Source organism: Onychomys torridus, chromosome 9 (assembly GCF_903995425.1).
Source record: "Onychomys torridus chromosome 9, mOncTor1.1, whole genome shotgun sequence".
Taxonomy (NCBI): Eukaryota; Metazoa; Chordata; class Mammalia; order Rodentia; family Cricetidae; genus Onychomys; species Onychomys torridus.
In genome coordinates, this window is record NC_050451.1 from 22,773,905 (window position 1) to 22,789,647 (window position 15,743).

Consider the following 15,743-nt stretch of genomic DNA (forward strand, 5'->3'; position numbering starts at 1 on the left):
CAAAAAAACTTTTTGTCCTCGGGAGGGAAAGAGAGGTCGAGGCAAGGAGAGGTGGTCTACACAGGAGAGGGGGCAAGGAGGGCTAGTGGGTATGAGGACCAAAAACAGTGAAGCTCTGAGGCTTTGGGTGCTCTCCGCGCCTTCCCCCCTACAGGCCTTTGCAGTCGCCCTCTCCGGCGCGGACACTGGAGAGTTAAGCCAATAAACACGTAAGCGCCGCTCGCTCCCCAATCGGCAAGATGCCTCTCCGGCTCTTGGCTGCATCGACAGCTTGCAACACTCGGCATCTTTTCTGGAGGCGCCTCCTTCAGCGGCTGCAGATGGCATCCGGCTGCGGGCTCGGGGCTCGCAATTGATTCTCGCCCTTGCCCACCTCGGGTGCACACACGCGCCTCTCCCTTCTCCTCCTCCCCTCGCGCTCCTGGGTCTGCGCCCAGCTCGCGCTCGCCAGGCGAGGAAGCGGTCGCGGCGGCCGAGGCTGAGCAGCAGCGCTAGCTCTCCCTGATCTAGGAAGAAGCGCCCACCAGGACAGCCGACCCTCGGCTGCCTCCAGCGCCCCCCACCTTTTGCACCCCAAGCCGGGGACTCCGGGGACACCTCCCCCCAGGCGCCACCATGCTGGACCCTTCGTCCAGCGAAGAGGAATCGGATGAGATTCTGGAAGAAGAGAGCGGCAAGGAGGTGCTGGGCTCGGCCGCGTCCGGAGCGCGCCTGTCTCCCAGCCGCACCAGCGAGGGCTCGGCGGGCAGCGCCGGGATGGGGGGCGGCGGCGCCGGGGCCGGGGTGGGCGCCGGCGGCGGCGTGGGTAGCGGCGCGAGCAGCGGCGGCGGGGCCGGGGGGCTGCAGCCCAGCAGCCGAGCCGGCGGCGGCCGGCCCTCCAGCCCCAGCCCGTCGGTGGTGAGCGAGAAGGAGAAGGAAGAGTTGGAGCGGCTGCAGAAGGAGGAAGAGGAGAGGAAGAAGAGGCTGCAGCTGTACGTGTTCGTGATGCGCTGCATCGCCTACCCCTTCAACGCCAAGCAGCCCACCGACATGGCTCGGCGGCAGCAGAAGGTAGGTGCGCCGTGAGGCCGGGGAGCGGCGCCGAGACGTCGCCAAGCGGGCGGGGCGAACAATGGGAACCGGCGGCGCAGCTAGCGAGGAGGAGCCGTGGAAGGTGGAGACCGCGCCCTGGGACTAGGGGCCGGTCTCACCGAGGCCCAGCTTGGCTCGCACAATCCGGCTCCGCCAGCGCGGAGCTCCCCGGGATGTGTCAGGGGCCTACAGCACCTTGCCGCGCGCACGGGCCTCCCTGCGTGGGAGCGAGGCGGGAAAGTCCCGCTTTGTGACCTGGGTGGCGCGGGGAGTGACTTGCAGCGGGCAGCGCCCACAGAGGCCTTGCTCCTTTGCGGAGCAACCCGCGCTCTCCCGCGGCGGCGGCTGCGCTGCGCTCTGGCCCGCCCTCCAGGGCGTGCGCTAGGCGGGCGCAGGCACCCCGCAGGTCGCAGCGCGAGTGGGGAGCTCCAGCTGCGCGGGACTCTCGGGGCAGCGGGCAGCCGAAGGGGCAAGCGGGGGGAAAAATAAGCCGGATCTGGAGGCGACGCTTCCCGTGACTCAGCCAAGGGCGCCCCCTCGCAGCCTGGTCAGCTGATCGCCACCTAGGAGAGCCTAAGGGTCCTTCTGGCAGCGTTTTTCCCTTGCTGGGCATCTCTCTAACCCACGTTTCCCCTTCCTTACGGATCCCAGAGCAGGGGCGCACCTGGTGGGTCCCGGTGCCCGGGTCAGGACCTCCACCATACTCCCTGTGACCCTCTTCTCCTCCCAAGGTGACTTCGCCGCCACCTTCTGGCTCGCCAAAGCTCTCCAAGCCCTGCTGTTACTGGCTTGATAAAGTGCAGCTGCAAAGGGCTTAGCTTCTCAATTATAGTCATCAAAAGCTTTTTGTGTCTGAGGCAGGGGCAAGGCCAAACCGGCTTTGAGCTGCTTTTGATGGATGGGGGCCCCATTACTATTCCCAACCAGAGAAAGGAGGGAGAGGGGGAGCGGTCACCATGGGCCGAGGGTCAGTGGTGAGGATCAGTCAGGTCAGGAGCCCAGGGGCAGTGAGTTAGTGAAGACAGTCAGCCTTCTGCTTAGTCTCTGGCAATGACTGGAGGACTTAAGCTTGCATAAGGTCAGGTGAGCCTGGGGCCATGGGAGGTTCCAGCTGTAATCCCATCAAGGTTGTGAGACTAGTTTCTTAAAATAGTGATTTCTACATTGATGCCATTTAAGTCAAAATTATATGTTGGCTGTAGTAAAGTGTTGGGGCTTTCCATATTTACCTTGCATCCTTATCTCTAGGTGGCAGAGATTGCTCTGTTTGCTTTGCTTATATATGTACACACACCACCCAACACTGTCTATTTTAGCTACTACAAGCTTGGGTGCCAATTTCATTACATCAAAAAGACTCGTTTCCTGGGTGAGAGATAGCAGGTAGGCACACATACTGCCCTCCACCCTCGTCTCCACAACACCCACTTCCAGAGCCCTTGCTTTCCACCTGTATTAGAGCCAAAATACCCTTAAAAAAGTAAAAATTTGATACAATTCTTAAGGTTTAACGTGACTCTACATAGTCAGTTAATCAAAATTTCTGCTTCGATTATAGTGTGGGAAATTCTACCTTCAAAACTCAAGGACTGAATTAGCCAAAGATGTCCTAGCCTCTCACTATGACTTTAAACAAAATGACACATGACCTTCCATTTATCAGTCAAAGGCTTTGTAGCTGTGTCCTTTAAGCAGATGCTTAGGTCAAGCACTGGAAGAAAGAAATAGGAAAATCCTGTAGGAAGCCAGTTCTGTCACCTGAGAAAGGCTGCTCTGAGATGTTTCCCCCCAATCTGACTGCATGTTTCACCCCAGTCCATCCAAAGCTGCTATCTGTGGGCCAAGCCTGTCTTTATATATGACCTTTTCACATTACGGACACTCTAGGACAATGGAAACACTGGCCTTCTGTCACACTATTTTTAGGTACTAGAAAAACTATTGCTGAATATACATCCCAGCAAAACAGCCCAGGCCTAGTGCTACAGTGGGAAGATTGTGTGTGTGTGTGTGTGTGTGTGTGTGTGTGTGTGTGTGTGTGTGTGTGTATCTCCATACATACATATCTCATTATTAAAAAGGAAGTAAGCTTTCCCTATTGCTCTGTCTTTTATTGTTTAATGCACTCTAGAAATGGCATTCTTTCTCTCCAGATTCAAAGTTTTGAAGCTCCAGAAGTATTGAAAAGGTTTGTGTACTCATTATGGTAAAATGTAAAAGACAACAAATAAAACTGCTAAGTTAATACCAGTCTGGATCACTATATACTAATTGTGACCTAAAGGTGAGCTTTGAACAGACTGGAAACAGGTGAACTAGAAACAGATGAAAAATGAAGCAGAGAAAGGGATAGAATGATGCAGAAGGCAGAAAGAGTGAACTGCATAGGAGAAGGAATCACAAAACAGGGAAGGGTGTATTAAAGAGTACAGTGTATCTTCTGAAACGCGGGAGTCTGCATCATGTATCTGCAACATGTAAGGCTCTCCACCTAGACCATTCTTCAAACTATTCACTTTATTTTGAGGACAGTTTTAAGTTAACTGCAGAACAGAGACAGTTCTCACGTGCACCAAGCAACTCTCCTACGTTGTTAATTACTCAGAAGCATAACACATTTTACAAAGAACCAAAGCAATACATTAATAGTGAAGTCTATAGTTTTTGTCCAAATTCATTTTCCATTCTGAACTCATATTTGCTTTTGGTTTGGTGGTGCAGGGACTCAAACGCCCAGGGTTTTAGATATGCAAGGCAAGTGGAGTGCTTGCCCTTGCATCTTCAGCCCCTGAGATCATTTTTAATTCTTTTAAAAACCCTGACATAATTACCAACATCACTCTGAAACTCAAAAAAGTTTTAATAGTTTGCCTAAAGCAACATGTAGCTAGACAAAAGAACAGGCATTGAGCCAAGGGGTGGTCTGATTACAAATCCTATATTCTGAGTAGGAGACACTCAGACATAGTCTAAAGTATACAAACATGAACCTAGCATGTCATGTATCTATCCTTACAAAGGGGTATCTCTACTTGCCCCAAGAAAGATGACCACTCCTCTTCTTCTGAGCACCTATCAGATAGTCAACTTGGGCTTAAAGAACATGAAGTAAAAAGAAGGGTCTGGAAAAAAAAAGTTCAAAAATTGTTAATCTAGATAATATTATGTTGTCATATTTTCTTCTTTAACATTGTTCAAACTGAAAGGAAAAGTATGTTAGCTCAGACGAACAAGTGAGAAAAAGCTGAGGGAGAAGATATGCTGTGTGGATAATGCTGATAGTTAATTCTCCTTTATTGGAAAGACAGAGTGCTTGGGCATTTGGCTACTCTCTTCAATGTAAAGAAAAGTCTATCAACAGACCATTTGAAAACTGTATTTTATTATTTATAAGTATATTTTGTCTTCATTACTAAGTATAAATGTGACATGGTGGTACTGTTCATGTATGACCCAAACAAAAACTTTCCCTATGAAACTCACAATACTGATATAGTAACTCAAAAATGGCAACAGTTCTTTGCTTTATCTCCCCTTCTTCCTCAGAATGATAAAGTCAATACCTAGAGTTGGCATGGCAGAGCTGTACCATCTGTTTCTAAGTTACATAGTAATGATGATGGGTGGCTACCTCATGTGAACCAGCTACTTATAGATGCTGCTAAGGGAATGTGAAATCAGGCACTGTAAACAGTGATGTGTAATATTTAGATCAACAGGATGATTTTTAATTGGGTAGTCATTATTCATAATGTTTGGATTATAGCTACTCTCATGTAGATCTTTTTGTGTGCAAAAGTATATGTGTGTGCTCCATAAGTATGTGTGTGTGTCCCGCATATACACGCGCACATGCGTGCATTCACCCACATGATGGTGGAAAGGGACAGTCCAAAATTGTGTCTACTGCAGCAGAACTATTTTATTCAAGGGGACTTTATGCCTGGATGAAATATGTCTTAAATCCAAAATACTCTTTTCTATGTGATTTAGCTTGTATTGTTCCATGAAGTTATGGCTACCATTGAGTCACTGTTTGCTAGAGAGATTCCATCTCTATCATTTACTTGTTTTACTTTATTTGGGCATATTTCAAAAGCTATGATTTTCATAAAATTCAAGACACAGTACTGGTTAACTCTGTATACTCCTGAATTAGTAATTCCTCCATTTCTAGCTTTAGGTACCTAGATTCCTCTACTATTCAAATTTTTTAGTCTTTGCTCTGCCAATAAAAAATATGATTTGCATTTTAAATATAAACTATTTTAATCTTTCAATACAACTAAGTGAATGTCACCTAATTTCCTCCCAACAGATTATATCTTTATCAAGAGAATAATTAAATTATTTAAAGCTGCCTTTTGCTTCTGCTCCCCAGTCTATTTGGTGCAGTGAGAAGGAACTATTTATTATATGCGGTTCTGGCATAGACTACCTTCTGAAGATGCAGACTATAGAAAAATACTAAGATGTTCTTGCCTCATTACACACCTGGAATAGCCTCCTCCTTCCTTGCAACTGGACTTAAGAACAAAGGAAATTAAATTTTTCATTCCTGAAGAATTGTACTCTATCAGGCAATGAAAGTCAAATGGTTCAGAGATCTTCTCTCTGAAAGAGCAAATGAATGCATATCCATAGACTATCACATTGGATACAACAGTATTTGACTTGGGGCCAAGTATCTATAAAACTGAAGCAGGGGTGATGAGGAGAGCTCTACCTTAAAACTAAGCTCTAAACACAGGAGCAGGTGCTCACTACAGCAAGCACTCAGCCAGGCTGGGTGGTAGAACCAAAGGCCACATGTGCCATCTGATTCTTAATCAGAGGAGTCTGTGGTTTAGTTTGAAAGATAGCAGACATAGGACTCAATAAGTTGAGAGAAGGATAGAGTTTACTAGAAGATGTGGGTCATAAGAGAAGGAGTGGTGTGTGCTGATGCACTCAGATTGGCTTTATACTAGGGAAATTTTCAGGAAGCAGTACACAGATGACTTTGCACAATTTTTTAAAATCTAGATGATGGGGGGTATATATTGAATCTTGTGTCTGAAGTAAATTACTACCACCAGTGGGTCATAGATTATAGGCAAGTCTTCTCTATTTCTAGTTAAGTTCATCTGTCATTTGCAGGAAGGGGCAAGGCACCTTTAGATAATTGCTCATGTCTCTTTAGATATAATAGTTGATTGTACTGGAAAATGCAGTTGCTCATTAGCAAGATGTAAAATCCTTTGAGCTTGGAGTTGGCATGTTTTCACATTATGAAATAAGTTCATCCAGCTATGCAGATTTTCAGATGAGGTTGGAAGACAGACTACACAGGAAATTTTAAGCTGTAACTTGTAACTTGGAGCCAATCTACAAAGTTATTTTGTTTGTATTTCCCCTGTTTTTAATTAGTTCTCAGCTCTTGTGACTTCTAAATATTTTATGGTGAAAAATTTGAATGTCACCTTTTCTTATGTTTAATATTATGGCAACATTAGGACAGAACTGTTGTAGATTTATGAAGAGCGATACAAAGAAGACTCCCCTGCCATCACTTAAATAATAGAATGTGCATCACTTTTAACTGAATTATGTTTGTTCCAAGAAGGAAGCCATATATGTCTAGATGGCAGAACAGCAGTGCTATAGGTCTTTCCAAGCACTTCTTTGTGCTGCTTGACAGATACTGTTGGTCTGACCCTAGCCCCTGGGTAGCATTCTTGGGAGAGAGTCTGGCACTTGGAACACCATGTTCCCTGCTTCTGGCAACTGTTCTCGTTTTCTTGTTAGGATCAGAGTCATCATTTCTGCAGAATTAGAGGCTTGATGGTCAGCACTACCTTATTCATTTTTATTGGTTATGCCAAGCCTGTAATAGAATTGCTTCTCTGTTCTTATTTCTTATTTCTGTTCTTAATTATCTTACCAGATAATTAAGGAGGGAGACAGTTGACAATCTGGTCAATACTGTTCTTATCTCGATGGACAGTAAGGACAGTGGTTAAGAGCTTAAACGCTGAGACTCGGGATTATTTCCTACCTGTGGCAGCCAGTTATAGACTCTATGATCTGCAGTTTATTTATTCTCTCAGAGACTCAATGTATGCACCAGCAAAATAGAGGGTGGGTAGTTGTACTGTCATCTTTGGGTTGTTATGAAAATTAAGTGAGATAATATAGTAAAATGCTTATGACAGCACTGGACATTTGGTTAGTTTAAAATAAGTATTAGTTCTTGCATTGACAAAGTTTATGCACATATACATATCCATGTATACATACACACATGTGTGTGCATATACACATCAATATTTTTGTCTGTAAGGCTTGTGAGAATTAATGTATGTGATATATCCCTGCCATAGTAAGGGATATATTTCTAGTTTCTATCACTAGCAACATAGGAAAATCTAGAAAAGCAGGTGGCCATTGTCATGGCATCTTCTACAAACTAGATGGAGCCACACATGCCATATATCTCTGTCCTCCTTTTTGCTGAGATGCTTCACTAATTTTATGGAAAGATAAATGATCCGTTTATCCAGCTTAACCCCCCCCCCACCTTTGAACATGTGATTTGTTAAATGGCTAATAGCAAACACATTAATGGAAAGACTTGCTACATGCTTCACAGAGTCTTGGGCCACTCAAGTGGCCCGTGGTGGGACTCCCAGAATTCCTTACTCTCCTGGTCACTTTCCTTCCCCACCTTATGCTTTCTGTCATATGAAAGGGCACTTTGTTTCTTCAAGTCTTGAAATTTTGGTCTTGATACAAACATCTCTTTACAAATGTTGGTTTACTATTGTAGTATCAAACTGTTGCCATCACTAATGAACTTAGAAAGTGCATTATGTTTGTATAAAGAGTAAATTCTAAGCCGGTATGGCTAATAGTAAGTGCATATATATGTTCATATATCTAGGCAGGGAAGACTTAGAGAAATAGACAATGTATGGCATAGTAGTGAAGTCCTTCACTTCTGTACACTTTCATTCCATAGTTTAAATTTCTGTTTAGCTGGTGAGCTATGTGGCCTAAATTAAATTAAATTTTATCAACTGGTGGCTATGTGACCTCAGGTACTTTTCATGACACTGTGACCAAATAAATACCTTCCACTTGACTGAGGAATGATGGGGAGGGGTATAGTTAAAGATTGTGTGCTGTCCAATGGCCTGAGATAGGCATAGTGGAGTCCATGGTGACTTGAGGCTGTGGCAGTGGGAGCAGGAGACTGCTTGTTTACATCTTAGCCAATCAATAATCAAGACTTGAGCCAGAACTAGGGGAGGACTATCACCCGTGAGGCTCCCTATATATAGCCATACATCTTCATAAAGAACCCACCACCACCAAAATAGTACTACCATCCGGGGTCCTACACTTCAAACACATGAGCCTGAGGAGGTTGTTTCACATCCAAACCCTGACAGGTCCATTCCCCACCCCCTTCTTCTTTTAAAAAATGGAGAAACCTTATCAAGAATTGCAAGAGAAAAGTATGGCACAAGTCCCTTACATATGGTTCATGTTGCTGAGGAAATGCTCATAGTCGCCATCATAATAGCATTCACAAATTTTTGCTCCCCCAAGGTTCCTACACTGTTTCTTATTGCTGTAACCTTTTCTGTAGCTGCTTCTTATCTAGAACACCCCATTCCCCTTCTCTGATTCACTCTTATTTGTCCTTTAATTAACTCTAACATTAACTCCCTTAGGAAACTGTCCCAAGCCTTTACATTGGGCTAACTCCCATACAACTCTGTAGTTTGAGTTCAATCTACCTTATGTACACAATATTTAAATTACCTTTGTATGTGCCTCTCTTCCACAGACAGAGACATTTTATTTTTCTTCAATTACTCACCTATCAAACAATGTTGGACACATAGTAGGTCCTTTGAAAATGTTGAAATTCCACACCAACATTCTATTTCCTAGCAAGTTTTCAATGGGAAGTTTCAAATGGCCAACTTGCCATTTCTGAAAAAGAAAGAAAGAAAAGGCAGTCAACAACACTGTAGTGACAACTGAAGGGTTTAAGGAGTCCTGGGATCTCAAAGTTCTTTATATTTAACATAGGAAAGTATATTATTTTTCACTACATTTAGGAGAATTAGGCATTATTTTCTCTGTTCTTTTATTGTAAGCCATCTCTTCCAGATTAGGTTGGATTATGAATAAGTAATAACTGTAGGACTCTTGCACATTGACATAGTAATAAGAATATTATAGGTATGAAATATCTATAAGGGAATTAAATTATTTATGTGTATAGACTTTTCTGATACCTCTTTCTAGTTAAAGGGGAAAATGTTCTTTGCTGTTTCAATTTTCATTTTAACAAGTGTGAGAAAGGTTTGAAAAATTATTTCAATGATAAAGTCCACAGATATTTCAGTCTGCCAACTGTTATTCTGAAATTGAGAGATAGGGAGTATGCTGGTTAGTTTTTATTGTCACAAACTAGAGTCAAATGGGAAGAGGTGACTTCAATTGTCTAGATCACAACTGGCCTGTGGGCATGTCTATTTGGCATTGTCTTGACTGCCAATTGATGTAGGAGCGTCTGGCCCACTATGGGTGGTGCCATCCCTGGGCAAGTGGTTCTGGGCTATATAAGAAAAGTAGCAGAGCTTATTCTTAGTGAGCAAGCCAATAAATAGCACTCCTCTATGGTATCTGTTTCAGTCTCTGCCTCCAGATTCCTGCCTTGTCTTCCTTTGATGATGAACTATGAGCTGTACGCTGATATAAGCCTTTCCTTCCAAAGTTGCTTTTGCTCAGACTATTTCATCACAGCAACAGGCAATAAATAGGGAGTAAAAGTGTGTGTGCATCCGAGCACACATGCCTGCAGTGTTTGTGGTGTTGTGTATATTTGTGTGTATGCACGTGAGTTTTTGGGCATATGTACCCAGGAACCTAGACATGCATATTCATTGAAGGACATCATTTCTACCTTATGGCTATGAGATAGAAGCACACTGTTTCAAATAGGCTGTCTGCTCATTGAGTTCTTAGGATCTGCCTGTCTCCATCTCCCACCATGCTAACTAGGGTCCTTGGCCCCTGAAACAACCCTGGATTTCCATATGGATGCTGGGGTTTCAAACTCAGGTCCTCCTGTTTACAGAGTAAACACTCACATCTCACATCTTCCAGCAGTCTATGAAAAGGAACGTGCATTTTAAAGGTGTTCCAGGAGCACACACTAAATTGCAAACCTTCCAAGGGGTTTAACAATTTCAAAGAGACAATGGGGTTTTGGCAAAAGTACAGAATGGTTCAAGCAATCAACTGTGCCACTTCAGAAGGCAAAAGGAAAACAGTGAAAATTCTTGCAAATAATCACGCCTTCTGTTGCCCATGTCGAAAAACAGCCTTTTGGTGTGGATGGTAGGCATGGTGTTGTTTAAGCAAATGAGTTGAAATGTAACTTGAACATCTACTTTGGCGATCTTTCTGACAAGTATAGCAACTGTTGTCTATAAGACAGTGTGTCATAACATACTGTGTTTAAAACATTTCTTGGGGGCTCTTCCATATTCAATTTTTGTTTGTTAGACATCATCAGACAATGTTATACATTGTTTTGAGCCACTTCTATAAATAAGAAACTCTCTGGATCCTGTAAGTAAAACACTCATAGTCATTTTGGACAGCCCTCCTCACCTCCTGTAACCTACCAGTCTGCCTAAGAGATTGAAGTGTACCCATATAGAAAAGCTAGTGTAAGGCAAGATGTAGTGAGTTCACTTTATTAGTGTGTATGTGCTGGCTCATGTGGCTGTGGCACATCTAGAGAAGTTAGAAAATAACATTCAGGAGTTGGTTCTCTCCTTCCACAATGGGATTGAACTCATGTTATCAGGTTTGTGTGCCAAGCACTTTTATCTACAGCCATTTACTAGCCATAATTTTAAATATTAGTTTTCTCTCCAGATTTCAGTTCTTGGCCCTTGTTATGGGTGATAATGTACCCCAAAATTCATATGGGAGAGCATTAACATCAAGATCCCATAATGAGACTTTAAAGAAAATAACATGCTACTTGAAGGTGAGTCTCCCCTAATTCATCATAGCTGATGTCCTTATGAAAAGGGATCATTTGGACCCAGAGACATGCACATTGGGAAGATACTCTGCGAAGAGGAAGAGAGTCTGCAGTAATGCTTCTTGAAGCAAGGACCACATAAAATTGGCCCAGTAATCTAGAAGTCAGGGCAGAGTCACAGAGCAGATTCCTCCTCACATTTCTGAGGGGCCACATCTGCCACCACCATGACCCCCATTGCTGAAGGTACATGGTTTACATTGCTTAGTTAGAGCAATCCTAATTAATATAGCCCTCTCCTAAGCTGTCTCATCTTCAGTGGTACCAGCACCAACAATGGCTTTAGCCACCCAAATCATAACATTTCCAGTTCTTGTATCTTTGTCTCCAGTACAGACCTTTTCCCATTCTGCCAGTACTGGGTGTCCAGATGCTTGCATTAACACTACTCAAGGGGTGGCTGCAGAGTAATGGAAGCCAGTGAATGGCTTCTCTCAACTTATAGTGAGACAAAGAACTTGGATTAGAATGCAGATCAACCTATGGTTTTTCTCATACTTGAAGGCCTTGCTACAAGAGGAATTTTAGTCAATTTGAACAAACACAGTTAAAAAAACATTTAGTGATGAGGCTTATGTACTTTGAGTATAAGTACTTCATCTAGACCACAGCCAATAACAAGCAGCCCACAGAAGGCACAGATCTACAAGCCACACATAGAAGAATACCACTTTCCATGGCATTTCTCCTAGATAAAACCACTCAACAATAACAATATTCTCTCATCCATATCCTTTGCCTCTGCATTTTCTGCTTGATGAGTGCACAATGGTGCTGTCATACATCTAAACTGTCACAGCATAAACATGCAACCCAGCCTTACATCTCTACTATTGTTCATCCTCACCACCTTGTCCTGCACAGATTCTTTTGATATACCTTATTAAACTATTAATTTCCTTCCCTCCTTTTTCATTTTGTAGCTCATGGACCTACTTAGGGCCTCAAGTTTGCTTGCATTCATGGTTGTATAACCTTTCTGTCTTGGTTACTCTTCTTTTTGCTGTGATGAAACAATCTGAAGAAAAACAACTTACAAGCAAAAAGGACCTATTCTGACTCACAGTTGGAGGGCACGGGCCATCATGGCAATGATGCCACAGTGACAGGAACTTGAGGCAGCTGGTCACATTGTAGCTGAAGTCAGGAAGGAAAGACTGCTAGGTTTCAGTTAGGTCTCTCCCTTTTGTGCAGTCCAAGATCCAAGTGCAGGGAACAGTGCCACACTCCTTCAGGGTGGCTCTTCGCCCCTTAACTAACCTCATCAACACAATCACTCACAGGCATTTGGAGGTCAATCTAATCGAAGTAGTCCCTATCCCTGTGGCCCCTAAGTGATTCTAGATCATCCAGTTGACAACTGTCTTCAACCATCACATCTCCTGTCAGCCCTCTGGCCTCCTTTCTTGCCCATGCCCCACCAACTACTAGAGGATTTTTTTTTTTTTTAAACACAAATTCAGTCTTGCCCAGAGTTTTTCTGCAGCTTCCTATCGAATATACAGGATAAATCCTGAATTTGCTTGCATGGCATCATTCCTGTTCTACCCATCCTCAGTTCCTACAGTTTCCTGCATGTCATTTCGGCTTTGACCCATTTGACCATCCCTGAACCATCCATGTGCACATGGGTCTCAAGGTCCTTTGCACTTCTGTTTGAAAGGCCCCCCTCCACCCACTGTGACTCTTATAGATAGAAGATGATGTTAATACAAAGAACAAAAAAGAGTAGTGAAGACATCAGGTGTTTAGTCTGTATAGTCCTTGTTTTGTATATTTGAAGGCCTTATGCAATTTAATAACTGTACAGTGTAGTAACTAGTCATCCCAATCTTACAGAGGTAGGAAACTAAAGTAGTTAATAAACTTGCCTGGGTCATAGCCCATGCAATGTAACTCCACCCTGTACATGTCACTGTATGCTCTATTAAAAAGTCAGATCATTGGGTCCATTGGATCTCAGTTGTTTTCCATCTTTCTTCAGTTTTGCAGAAATCATTCATTTACTGTATCCAGGCAGTGTCTGGCAGTCTCTGTACAGAACAGGTACTCAACAAACAGTCAATGCATGTGTTCATGATTGTTTATGGAATGGCCATATTTATAACATATTGCTCAGATTTCATACACTAAAACAGCCCTTTGCATAGGTAGGACATGTATTCTGAGTCCTGGTTTTGTAAGTGTCTCCTTACACTCCACAGTGTGGCCCAGTGAGTTTCCTCCTGATTGGAAAGAACAGCAATGATGGACCAGGACTTCCTACCTGCATCTAGGACTCCCTCCTCTGTGCTGTTGTTCTGAGATTCACATTAAAAGTGGCCTGGTCACTGCAGCCTGTGGAAGGCTACTACTCCATAACAGATATTTTGAAATGTACCTCTCATTTCATGTTCAGGTAGCTTTTTTGTTACAAAAACTTGTGTTGTTTTCAAATCATGTTTTTGAAACTAGCTGTATAAAATAGTTAATGAGTCATTTCCCAGGGATTAGATTGTTTTCACAGAATCCTTGTAAATGGAAACAATGTCTCCAATGGTTTGGGATTATAAAATTATTTTATGAGGACAAAATTTTAAGAAGATGACATGTTTTTAGAGGGCATTTGAGGAGTTATTTAGCTGTGTTTTATTAAGTTAATGTATTTTATTTATGTCCTTAGACTCAGTATGTTTTTAGATTCTGAAAAGGTCCTTCAACCATCACATAAATACCTTTTGCTAGATTTTATGGAAGAAAGGACTATGTGTTCATTTTTTGTTGTTTTTATGTTATTTATGTGTATGGATTTTTTACCTGTATGTATATATGTGCACTACATGCATGCCTGGTGACTGAGAAGGCCAGAAGAGGGAGTCAGACCTTCTGGAATGTAGTTACAGATGGTTGTAGGCTATCATTTTAGGTGCAGGGAATAGAACTGGAGTCCTCTGAAAGAGCATCCAGTGCTCTAACTGCTACACCATCTCCCCAGCCCTGCAAGCACAATCTAGATTAAACCTGTAGCTTACTGACAAGGTCCAAAGGTCAGATGACAGCAATGAATATGTTTTGAAGGGAGGAACGATTCTTTCACTTCTTCAGGGCCCAGAAAATACAAAGCAAATCTGAGTGCCCTTGAGAGGACAGATGCCACTGTAAAAGACCCAAACATTAATAGAGAGGAAGGAAGGAAGAGCAAAGGTTTGCAGACAGATGTTCCTCAGTGCCAGTGCATGGGCATTGAACTGGGCAGTGGTCTGAAGAGTAGAATGTTTTAAGCATATTGGTCTTCTATTTTGCATATATTTATGTGTGCAGTTTACATGAGTGTTCATGTAGGGTTGCACACATGTGCATGCAGATGTAATTCATATGTGTGAATAGGCCAAAGGTCAATATGAGATGTCTTCCTTGATCACTTTCCACCATATTTGTTGTGATGGGGTCTCAGTCACCTGGACTTTGTAGATTCAATGAATGAGGCCAGCTGACCAATGAGCTGCAAGAATCATCTGTCTCTGGACCCCAGTACTGAGTTACAGATGCTGTGCCTGGTTTTGAGGTGGGTTCTGGGGATCCAAATTCAGGTCCTCTTGTTTATGCAGTAGACACTTTATGCCTGGCCCATTTCCCCAGCACAAGCAGACTGTGGAGAGAGAGACAAAAAAGGAATGTAAATGTCTTCACATGGCAAGAAAGGTCACAGATTAGGTTTGAATGTAGTACTTAGCACTTTATAGTTTTGTGGGAAAGTTTGGGGGAAATCTCATGAAAATATTTGCTGTAAGCAGTAGTTCTAGGATACTTTCTTCGAGATGGGTTAGACTTGGCTTTATTTTTCCCATATCAGCTTCTCTGTATTTGTCACTGTGTAGAGTATGAATGCTGGTTTTCTGCACACCTAACTAGTGAGAAGCAAGGTTCTGCCCCTTTAAATCACATGTAAATTCAGTGACCAGTGCTCTGATACAAACATTCTCCTGGGCAACATCATATTGATCAAGTTAAACCAACCTTCAAAGGGCACAATACTACAATAAGGCCAGGTGAACACCAGGTCCACAAAAGGATATAGGAAGGCCTGAGTTATGCTGTAGGGCTAGAGTCTATCTTAGTCAGAGTTTCTATTGCTGTAAAGAGATGACCATAGCAACTCTTACAAGGAAAATCATTTAAGTGAGGTGGCTCACAGTTCAGAGGTTCAGTCCATTATCATTGTGGGTGGTATTGTGCAGGCAGACATGGTGCTGGAGAAGGAGCTGAGTGTCCTACATCTTGCAAGCAACAGATAGTGGTCCGAGACACTAGGCGGTATCTTGAGCATATATGAGACCTCAAAGCCCACCTCCACAGTGACACACTTCCTCCTATAAGACCACACCCACTACAGCAAGGCCACACCTCCTAACAGTGTCATTCCCTTTGGGGTCCTAGAGAAAGAATGCCCAACTATACTAAAAGGACATCTTTGCCCTTCTGTCTTGGGATCCCTCCTGCAGTGAAAGGCTTAGGCGCATGGAGGATGGGCTACATTCTCTTCCATGCTTGTCACTGCTCCTCAAGTAGAAGGAGT

At 43.3% G+C, this 15,743-nt stretch overlaps 1 protein-coding gene across 21 annotated transcripts in view; it reads left to right on the forward strand.

The window, feature by feature from the left end:
- The first annotated feature begins 208 nt into the window (after positions 1–208).
- The window catches only part of Cadps (calcium dependent secretion activator), a 457,300-nt gene continuing 441,765 nt past the window's right edge, over positions 209–15,743 (forward strand). For 9 of the 21 annotated variants that reach the window (XM_036199634.1, XM_036199637.1, XM_036199635.1 and 6 more), the window contains exon 1: positions 216–1,050. In XM_036199634.1, coding sequence (XP_036055527.1) covers positions 616–1,050 — 435 coding nt within the window. In that variant the 5' untranslated portion in view covers positions 216–615. Of the gene's footprint in view, positions 1,051–15,743 lie in introns of all 21 variants that reach the window. The other 12 variants (XM_036199648.1, XM_036199650.1, XM_036199649.1 and 9 more) reach the window with 3 other exon arrangements.